This window comes from Lingula anatina, chromosome 5 (genome assembly GCF_051362555.1).
Source record: "Lingula anatina isolate TDL-2025a chromosome 5, LinAna3.0, whole genome shotgun sequence".
Lineage (NCBI taxonomy): Eukaryota > Metazoa > Brachiopoda > Lingulata > Lingulida > Lingulidae > Lingula > Lingula anatina.
In genome coordinates this window covers 18,154,700-18,166,035 of record NC_141771.1, presented here as the reverse complement: position 1 = coordinate 18,166,035, position 11,336 = coordinate 18,154,700, and the positions used below count along the sequence as shown (strand labels likewise).

The window sequence follows — 11,336 nt, the reverse complement described above, 5'->3', positions numbered from 1 at the left end:
GTCTATTCTGCTAATAGACACTGAATCTCGTGGGGAAGTATTCAAGTGGGTCGGCCTTATTTAACCCTCGGCATAGTTAGACCCCTATTCTGAATGGGGCCTAAGTACGCCCTTTAATCGCGCTTTGCTTTTGGACATTCTTCAGAAGTTATGGTTTCCGTTTCATATAAGCATTTTTAATCTTGGTTTTTGAATTCTAGTTTTTGTAGTGAATGCTTCAAGTATTGAAAAATATTCTTTTATACATCCTGTGACATTTGTATTGATTGGTCCTTCATTCTGCGCACAGTGTATTTGAATCAACGGAAAAGCTCAACAGTAATTTCCCAACAAATAAATTTGATTTTGAAATACTAGTTCACCTGTATAAAAATCAAGCACCTTAAATATACATTTGCAGTTGAAGTTGTTTTAAGTATAAAACTGTTAATGTAATTTGAAGTTTACCTTTAATTTGATGTTTTAGCTATGTTTTTTTAATGCTAAATTTTATCATTTTATCATTGTAAAGTTTTCTTTAAGGGATAATAACTCTTCGTTTTGGCCAAAAAAATGAATTTTCCTGGAGTAAACAACAATTTTCCCACACTTACCAATGGTTAATGAATCCATTTTTACATTCAAAGTTAGTCCCTGGTTTTTTCTAAAAAGTTTGTTTTTTTGTTAAAATCTCCTAAGAGATTTTAGCAGAGTATAGCCATCAATAGAGGTCACGTGGTCTAAAGACAAGCTCATATATCAGAATAATAGCTATAACTGCCGTTTTTGTGGTAAAACAGAATATATTATATTTTTATGAGTTATTCACAATGTTTTTATTGTGAAATATAGATCTCAATCTAAGAGTTATTATCCCTTTAACTTTTACGGAATTTAGACTTTAAATTATTATTATTATTATTATTATTATTATTATTATTATTATTATTATCAATTAAAATTAATTGTGACCAATCTGTATACGGAGAACTTTGAGGAAGCCGTATTGGGATCCTGCCCAATCCCTCACGTCTGTGGTTGAGATACCAGTAGGCCTATGTAGATGATATGTTCAACATCTGCCACAGCTAATTAAGACGCACATTAGATTACATATATGAAAAATTTACTATAATTATGAAATGTCAAGAAAAAGAAACCCTTATTGCACTAGCTCAGTTTCTCTCCTCCGCTTTTGCTAGGAGGGATCTACAAGACAGTGCTGCACTCATCGGCAATTGAGTAATAGTAGTAATAGAAACTTTTTTTAAATAGTAAATAAGTAAATATTCTTACTCATTGTGATTGTTTAATAACATATTCACAAAAATTGTATTCATATTGTCATTTTCATACACACAAGCGGTTGCATATGTTACAGTGAAATGAACTAAACTATATGTCGAATGACTCATTGGTTACGAGTCTGAATAGCCAGCGAGTAAATATACTGTACAAACAATTCACTACCTGCAAAATAAATGGCCATGAAGAACGAACATACGGAAATCGCACCGATAACATTTATAAGACAATAACGTTAATTTCTTAGTTGTGATCAGTCAATTAAAGCACGCATGTATGTATATATATGGACCGTAGAAGTACCACTATAGGTGATAATATGTGGGATCAAAGTTTATTATAATATCATGTGCGCATCATACCAGCATTGTCTTCCTTTGCAAAGCATACAAGATAGGTATTGTTTTCACTCCAGGCTCTTTTATAATTGCTACCTGAAAATATACCTTACGTATAGAGAAAAACTGAAATTTCAAGTCTCAGATAATGCAGGGTACAAACAAAACTATCGTTTTGTTTTGCATGTTTCACTATATATATAAAAACCATATGTTATACACATTTAACAGGGCTGCGTTACAAAAACACCATGCCATTTTTTTCTGTTGTGAAGTGGAATCTTGAACATGTCCGGTGAAGATCAAAGAAGAACGCCAGTCTTTAAGAATTAAATTATTAAATTTCACATGGAATAACAGGGTCAGCTCCAGATATATTTACTGACAGTCTTCCAAATTGTCTTTTTTAATCCATCCTAAAATTTCGATCCTCTTCTGACAAAAAAAATTAGATACCCGTCAATGTAAACTTAAAAATTCTGACCGTCTTCCATAAGATCTAGACGGCTTTAATCCACCCCTTTGTAAGACATCGAATCTAAGTGCAGAGCGGATCGCCTTGACCTCGAGTTGACCTTTACGTTTGAGAATGTGAGACCTTGACCGAGATTAGATAAGCACCTCATGTTCCGTTCACACGTTAGTTCCTGAGTCTCCGACTGCCACATGTACAAGAGGGAGATAACGAGGGGTAATTGAAAAGTTTTTAGCTTGACCCTGATATTACAAGACTGGTTCCTTATATTTTGTAATATGTGGAGACAGAATGTAAATGATGGGGACCAAGTACTGTCATGCGTCATTAAAACAACTCCAGCGGCGGGTTTAGGGGGGGTGTAAGGGAGGGCCTGAAACCCTAACCAAGGGGAGGGGGTCGGCTTCGAATCCGCAGACCCCCTTCAAATAACCCTGGATCTGTCCCTGAACTCGCCACATCATGTGTGCTTTACACCTCCACTACATGTAGTACCTGGACCACCCACCATTGCAAAGGTGGCAAGTCGTGACCAAACGATCCTTTAAATCCTAACCCAAAAGATAACCTTCTCAGTTGGAGCTTGTAAGTCAACCGAGTATACCGCACATTGCGTGGTCACCAGTGTCTTTGCAATGTCAGACTTACTGCTTCTTGCTCTGGTCGGGTTTCTTGTCACCGCTGAGGTGTCTGGTCACGGGCGTTTAATCGATCCTCCTTCCCGGAATAGCGCGTGGAGATACGGGTTCAAAACGCCAACCAACACCAACGACCATGGACTGTTTTGCGGAGGCTCCAGGGTACGTGGACGTGTCACATGATATCTTTAATTTATTTTACTTTTTTATTGGAATAACAAAAGAAATATAAATTTTGTCCCTGTATAGTATTTGTTGCACTTTGTATCGCATAGGAACCTGGTCTCTGAGTTACAAAGTTGGATTAAGGCCTCCGCCCATGTTTATATGAAATCAGAATTCGGGAAATAAACTGTTTTGGGAACCTCATTCTAATGCACTTTTGATGTTTTTGACAGACTACATGAAAGTAAAGCAAAATACGTACAATCGAGATAAATCAAAATGACTGTAATACAGAAAATTGTCCAAATGAAAGGCCCGGATGTTGAGAGGGAAAAGACAGAAGTAAATGTCACTTCTGTTTATTTCTGTTTGATTGCTGTCTCCTTTGTTTATTTACTTTATTTATCATTTACTTTTCAGAGACAATGGGTAACAAATGGCGGGAAATGTGGCATCTGTGGTGACCCGTATGACGGACCACGTGATCATGAAGCGGGCGGTCCCTACGCAACCGGCACCATCGTGCGCACCTACCAATCAGAAGACGTCATCGATATAGCTGTGGAGTTGACTGCGGCTCATCTGGGATATTTCGAGTTCAGGATTTGCCCTCATAATGATCCCAACACACCTGCTAGCCAGGAATGTTTGGATAAACACGTATTGAGGGTAAGGACATTTCCTTCCACACACCCTCCCATCCGCTCTCATCAGTATGATTGCTTAACTTACTTTCCATTCACATCGGCTTTTTCGACGTGCGTACTGATAGTGACATTCTACTTGTTACTGTTGTAAACTATTATGTGCAATAACCAATCACGATTTTTATATGTCCCATAACGGTACAATAAGCAGCATATTTCAACGATTTAAATGCTTGTAATTAAACACCGGGTTAAAATTACGCACAGTGTATAAATAAATCCCGAGAACACCAAGTCCTTATGTAATTATCTTAGAACGTTTTTTCTTTCAAATCATTCTGCCTCTACAGCGAGCAGACGACAGTGGTGTGCGGTTCCCTATCACAGGTGGCGCCAGTGTCTACAAGATGAAGTACAAGCTGCCGGCTGGCATGGTGTGTTCTCAGTGCGTTATGCAGTGGAAATACCATACAGGTAGGGGTCCATTTTCTCCTTTTATATGAAAGTGTGAGTTATATTTATGCATTCCATCGTTTTGCATGGTGTAAAATTTCGTTACGAACAATACTTAATCTACATACAGGAAGTCTTGATTTTAAAATCATTTCAGGAGTTGTTTTGTTAAAAATAACATTATTAACAACATATATTTCTGAATATCGAAAGCTATCTCGTTGGCAAAGCTGCATTGCCTGGTGACGCAAAATGACGCAATATGGTTATTTTTGAATTGTCAGCAAGGCGCATTTACAAAACGTCCACATTTCCATACGGTAAAGCAATCCGCTGGAATTAACACAGTAAGGGGTATATAACTGTCTGGAATATGGGAGTGAAATGTCTCAACCCCCCTACCCCAGCCACCCTCAGGATACGAACCTTCTCTAGCTGTGCCATTCCATACGTTCTCTCATCAAACCTGCTTCTTTTCCAACTTTTCTAGGTAATAGCTGGGGCACTGACCCAGATACTGGTCGTGCTTGTACTGGCTGTGGTCCACAGGAAGAGTTTATCAACTGCGCGGACGTTGCCATAGGTATTTATAATGTTACATTTTCCTTGTTGTGCACATACACTGTAGTGTTACGGACATAGTGTTACGGACATTGTGTGACGGATATACTGTACGTGGTGCGTGAGATAATTGAAACATATCACGTAAGCCTTTTTTCACCTACTTTAATAAGACAATCGTTTGTGCAGGGACAATGTACATGGACGTTGTCTTTGCCACCGGAATCGTAATATCAGTAATTGATTAGATATCAGTTTGGTCTAGATGCAGTATGTTTTAAGCCTATTTCTTATTTCAGTCGCTGATGACAGCGGGTCATTTACAGGCAACTTGTCCACCAGCGCGGTGCCATCTACAGCTGCGTCTTCCACCGTAGAGCCCTCTACCTCAACCACAAATACACCTTCAACAACTACAGTGTCCGTTCCCAGTGTCACAGGTTCCAATACACTCCCTACCACTACCACTGCAACGACTACTCTTCCCACTGAAAAACCGCCTGCCACCCCAAAACCGACAACAGTGGAACCTACTACTACTTTCTCAACTACCACAACTACGGAGAAACCGACTACCACTGAAAAACCAACTACGACAGTGGAACCTACTACTCCATCTACCACCACCACCACCACGGAGAAACCGACTACCACACAAGAACCAACAACAACCATGAAACCAACCACTCCATCTACGACCACCACTACCAAGGAGAAACCGACTACTACGCAAGAACCAACAACAACCATGAAACCAACCACTCCATCTACTACCACGACCACCACGGAGAAACCGACTACCACCGTAAAACCAACAGCAGCAAAAGTAACTACTCCCGAACCAACTACAACCAAGCGACCTGCCAAGCCCAACAAAGGACGCTTGGTGTGTGAGTGGGTGGGTCCTCAGGCTATACGCTTCGGCATGAAGACTTGGTGCAGGAACAACTGTATGGCAGGCTACTGTCCTCCCACTCATTGTAAATGTACTCGCCAGTAGACTGACCACATTAAAGACACCCTGAAGTTTAGAGCACTGACTTTACCCTGCTTGCCCTAAGGTAATAATGGGTATGTGTACTATGCAAAATACCTTGAAAAAACAGGGTGTTTTGGTAACGGCTCTGCACATGTTACGAATACATATAAACCATTGATTTTGATGGTGTTTTCTAAAAAATGCCTCGTTGGTGGTTTGAATAAAATGAGATTGCCAAGCATCGACAAGAGTTAGATTATTGATTGCATTTATGGTAGAACGAATAGTTTTGTTGATGTATTGAGTATCACTCTTCAGCACAAGCGAATCAACAATAGCAGGGCTTCTAAATTTTAAGAACCTTGACAATTAAGAGACATAAAATCCATGAACTTCCAGTCATACATGTAGATAAGTATACAAGAATTTAGCACGGTGTGAGTGAAACAACGTTTGCATGCAGTTAAGACACACGATTCGCTGAGATACCGTGATAAAATTCAAAATCGACTGTTTGTCGTCACAGCTACCGCATTTGTAGATTAAACTACTGTAGTAATGCAGTTGATATTACCTTGAGTAACTGTAGAGAGATCATCAGACATTGTGTCGTGTCCTTCGTTACAATCTAAGTTGCAGATGCACTTCAAATCTACATTTAGTTTAATAATTTGTTCTTCCTTAATATGCTGGTATTCGTCATTCTATATTTGCGCCATAATAGTTGTATCCACTTCATGGGACAGAAAAAATTCTCTTCACCTTCGCCCCCCTTCCCCCTCGCATTTAAAAATGTTACCATTAAAAGGTATAAAAATTGCCTTTTTTAACCTTACCCCCCTCAGCAAAATTCGGGGTCAGACAGTGTATAGGGCATCCACTCGCTCTTCGCTCTCGTTTACATGGCATATACCTCAGCGATTCGTGCTGTAAAATTCAAAGCCGTACGATTTCTGTAATTTGTCGGCGCAACTACCGCATCCAAGTCACAACAGAGAAATGCCAGGTCCACCAGGGCCCCGTATCTCGAAAGATTCGCCATGTTGCGCACGTGCGCAAGTGTCTAGATTCCATTTCCCCGTATCTCGAAATAGAATCGGTTATGGAATCGAGACACTTGCGCATGTGCGCAACATAGCGAACCTTTCGAGATACGGAGCCCAGTAATGATGAAGAACGGCGGGTAGAGTTTGGCCGTTGACCCACCTAGGCAGACGGGCGCTGGCACCAAACTTAAGTCAGTTCCCTGGCTTCGTTGACTAGGATTTCCATGAGAGTGATGTTACACTGCTCCCGAAAGGGTAAGCTGTGACCATGTAACCTTGGCAATTAAGTTCTTAGCTAGGGAACCTGACTTTTTTATTATGAAACTGGGGCCTGGGCACATAAGGTTGTGGGTAAAACAGTCTGTGCGTAGATTGGAGACTTTCCTTTGCATGTATATCTGACATAGCACTAGTGGATATCTACTCGAGAGACTAGGAAGATGATCGGGTCTTTGTGGAGACTATAAACTCCATTGTCGTTATTGGTAATAGGATTTTTAATTGTTTTGCTGTTGTCCACATTATATGCATGTATACTGATATGTTGTTCTGACAAAGCTTGACTTTACACGTGAATTTGAATTTGCCGCGCAAAGCATTAAGGAATTGCCGTTTATAAAATTTAGGATTACAAAGTCACGTGGTATTATCTGGATTAAAAGTTGGATCTTTTTTTTATTTGTAAATTTTCATATGCGATTAGGATTTATTATGGTAACAGCAAAGTTATTTTGAAACATTTGTCATAAAAGTGTAGGCCATACTTACTTGTCATGTGTCTTGGAACAGCTCAACTGACATGGTATTTATCTAGTTTACAAGTGAAGCTCAATGCATCACAATGAACGTGGTAGGTGTGGTCAATTTTAAATGAAATGTTGAAACATTGTGCTTTGAGCTGTGTAAAGTGTATTTATATATCCTTGAGCTCTGGATACCGGCTTACATGTACGTCATCAATTAGACGCAAAGGTATTAATTTACTCCACCTTTGCTGTCTGCCGTCAAATATTAAAAACAGAGAGAGAGAGAAACATTACGCCAATTATATTTTAGACCTAGGTAATTCTCTCTCTCTCTCTCTCTCTCTCTCTCTCTCATGTACCAGTATTGATAAAACATTACGTTATATATATTACCGCCAACCAATCATCATCTTATTTATAGTACAGCAATTTAATGCTTTTGCACTAAAGCAGGGGAATAGGGCGCAACCCTACACACCCTGGGTGATAAAGCTGCCATTTGGCCTAGACACAGATGGAAAGGATAGGTCTTAATGTAAAGATGAAATGTTACTAAGTTTAAAGGCCAGGGCTGCATAAAAATCCAACGCAATAATGCCATAGGCGATTGGTTTATTGCAATCTGATTGAAGTCTTAACAAACACGAGGGTTCCTATTGTGTATAGTTTATTATAACCCATCAAAGGTAAATGGGCACCAAAAATTGGTAATTTCATCAAAGCGTTAAAGTGTTACAATTAAGTCAAGTTAATTTCCTCTGTAATTTCAAATAACGCAGTAGCTTTAGTTGCCTGCATGTAGAATTGTATATGTGCACAATGGTATCATTTTACTTATGTGGTAGGCATGTGTTTGAATTAATCGGTCTTTTATTCTATTTTTGTTTGATATTTTCAATCTACATGTATGTCAAACTCACAGAGCCATGCGAGTGGAGATGCAAAGAGGGGTGAATTTAACAAGGAAAGCCAATTGTCCTTGGTAAGTTATTATTTCTACTTACTGTGGTTTGGTTAATATTTTTCTATGCATTTCCACAGCGAACGTAATCTGCTTTCGGCGAATCTTAATTGTAATGGAGGAAATTGCTCCGGGCATTCCAGTGTTACAAATATGCCAATAGTGCGTCCATTTCGTCAATTTTAAGAAACACGCCAGCGTATATTTTCAATTCACTTTGCCTCTGGTCTTCTGAGAAAAAAATTAAACGCTCATCATGCAAAAAGGTAAAAAGTTTTGTGACTTTAAGTTCTGGAATGAGTGCATTAACGTAAAGAAGCAGACGACTGAAAGGTCACGCTGCAGTTTTTAGGATACAGTATCATGTCTAGGATAAATTGAAGCAGAAGTAATGTTTCCGAAACTGCTGTGAGAAATTAGTAGTAATCTTTCTCTGAATGAAATGTGAATGAAAGTCAAAGGTACCGAGTAAAAAATTGATAAAGGTTAGAATGGGGTTAAGAGAACACGTTTGCTTTTTTTTTCAATCCAAAATTAGTGCTTTACTAAAACAATATATCCGAAAATCTAAATAAAGATTTGGTGTTTCTGGCGTGTAATCTGTAGTGCAATCGATAGACAAATACAAAAAAAAATGAGAACATACATGCACGTATCATTACATAACAATATTTCTGACATCATTTTATTTTGGCGTTACCAATCCATACCAATTAGTTTTACTCATAGTTATATATCTGTAACTTTATCCAGAAAATAAAGGGCTTACGTGGATAAGCTGGCATTAAAAAATGGGAAACGACAAGCGTCTCGTCCGTGAACTTTGAACAATATGACATATCTAAGAAGCACCTATTTCAAGGACAGTCTAACATTAAACTCCGTGTCTAGCGACACTTGGATACCGTAGAGTAAGCTACTGCATTTTTAGCTTAGTATTTCCACATAAAACATCGCTTCAATACACGCGTCTACTTTCGTCTGAACTGTTACTATTTCTATTTCCACTGCACCGTTTTATTACGTCAATTATGCCATTAAACAATCGAATAGGTCTTAACATACATTGACAGAACGCAATAAATCCTATTGCGTTCCAACACCGACAGGGGTCTTTGAGTCATTTATCAAAAAATCAGTTTCACAAACTGAATTGCGTTCAATTACAATTAATGAAATTTCTCTTTACTTAATGGTTTTACGGAAGGTGTGATCAGACGAGAACATTCTTAGACTGACAAAATGCCTTTTACCGTTAGACAAAGAATATGAATGCAGTTCACCTCCCTACTCAGAGCAAGTTAAGTAACCAGCGATGATTTTGTTATCCTGGATTATTATCTGACATACAAAATCTGTGTGTGTGTGTGTGTGTGTGTGTGTGTGTGTTTCTGTCGCTCTTTCTTTCTCTCTCCCTCTCTCATACCCTCTATCACTCCTCAACGGTACCCTAGGGATTCACAAGTGTATGAAAGTGTTCAAAAAACAAATATTGCGACCTGTGACTTTCGCCAGAAGTATCATAACGATGGAACAAGACCTCACATGTCTCACTTCACGCTCCAGTAATAATCACTCTCCAACAATAATCTCCACAACACTCACAGGTCGTGATAGACTCCCAAATGACAATGGACTTTCAAATGTCACCTTAGTAGCTGCAATACAGCTGCTGAATGTAGCTCTTAAAGACCGCCAATGTTCGGATCAGGTTCCTGCGGAAACATCAATAATATCTTGACAAGCCAATATCCAGTGGTTGCGATGTAGTTAAACTTGGTGGCTGTTGAAGACCCTGCAAGGTTGCCAATGACAAAGGACAAATTGAGTCTGATTATACCAATTAGAGTAGTCGTAATAAGAAACCATCACAAAATAACAAGAGCTCAATCTTTGTAATGCTTGCAGATGAAATATAACCTTAAAGGTAAGCATTGCCGATTGACTTAAGATTCTACTACCACCTGTGAAACCTGTTGGACAGCAAGCGACTTGTGAGACAATTGCACTCCAAAATGACACCTCTACCGATGGTCTCTGGGTGCAAGATATTTGCGACTGTTGTGAACAGCCCCACTTGTATTCAAAACATGTATTCTTTGGCAACCGATAAAATGTATTGTGGATCAAAAAAGGTGGTTTCGAGGGACCATCGAGGTCACTGTGGCCGCATTCACGGCAGCGTGCTAACAGATCCGCGAATGTTGCGTAATCCCCAAGGGGAATCTGCTCAGTGTCTATTAGGAGATACGATGGCAAGCTTTTCAATGGGGCGCCACATTTGATCCGAGGACTAGTAAGTTCGCTGTTTTGAATGCGGCCTTCTTCACCACTTTGCAGCAACATTCATGGCGAATTTGAGAGACCGATGATGAAAGGGGACCACCTCCCCCCCCCCTCCCCAAAAAAAAAAGAAATTATAAATTTAAAAAAAGAAGAAAAAGTAACCCATCCTCCATTTAGTATCAAGCCAAGCCTTAACCAAACACGCGTGAGTCGTACTCGTCTGAACTGGACTCAAGGCCGCCATATGATTCACGAAAGTACATTTAAAAGGCACGCAGACGTGTTATCATGCTGTGATCCTGGATTCCCTTAACTCGTAAAACATGGGCTAAACATTACATTCACTGACGTGACACGACTAGGGGAAGTAGCGAGTTTAAAGAATTGATTTACTTAAACAATTCCCGCCCCTGTGCTAAGCGCGGACACCTCGTGTCTCATTAGTGGCGACCTTAAAGGTTCTATAAAAAGACGCGAGGAGTTCGAAGAGAGGTGCCCTTGCTGCGGCATTATCAGTTTATCGTGAGGCTCAATTTGGGAAAAAGTAAGACACTCCGTGGATGGATATGATATCCGTTTTGATAAAGTGTGTGAATTACGCCATAATTTGGAAGACCAGTTGCTTTCATTGGGTAGATTTTTAATTGAAATTAATTGATTTCATGAACAATGGAAATACTTGAAAGCTGTGGTTTGCACCACATGTAGGTTGTGTGGTAGACGCCGCCTTCGTGAAGACCCCCTGGTAGCCAAAGTT

At 39.5% G+C, this 11,336-nt stretch overlaps 1 protein-coding gene across 1 annotated transcript; it reads left to right on the top strand.

Annotated features, from left to right (window-relative positions):
* Window positions 1–2,663: 2,663 nt before the first annotated feature.
* LOC106158600 (uncharacterized) lies at window positions 2,664–5,788 on the top strand. The gene is made up of 5 exons (XM_013534658.3): window positions 2,664–2,897; window positions 3,321–3,569; window positions 3,898–4,021; window positions 4,491–4,583; window positions 4,861–5,788. The coding sequence occupies exons 1-5, from the start codon at window positions 2,733–2,735 to the stop codon at window positions 5,559–5,561; spliced, it is 1,332 nt and encodes a 443-aa protein (XP_013390112.2). The 5' UTR covers window positions 2,664–2,732; the 3' UTR covers window positions 5,562–5,788.
* Window positions 5,789–11,336: the final 5,548 nt, after the last annotated feature.

Excerpts from the sequence above, each read along its gene's own strand:
- LOC106158600 (XM_013534658.3), top strand. The coding sequence starts at position 2,733 with ATGTCAGACTTACTGCTTCTTGCTCTGGTCGGGTTTCTTGTCACCGCT. Across the intron at positions 4,022-4,490 it reads GCAGTGGAAATACCATACAG|GTAATAGCTGGGGCACTGAC; the intron begins GTAGGGGTCCAT and ends CAACTTTTCTAG. Across the intron at positions 4,584-4,860 it reads CTGCGCGGACGTTGCCATAG|TCGCTGATGACAGCGGGTCA; the intron begins GTATTTATAATG and ends TTCTTATTTCAG.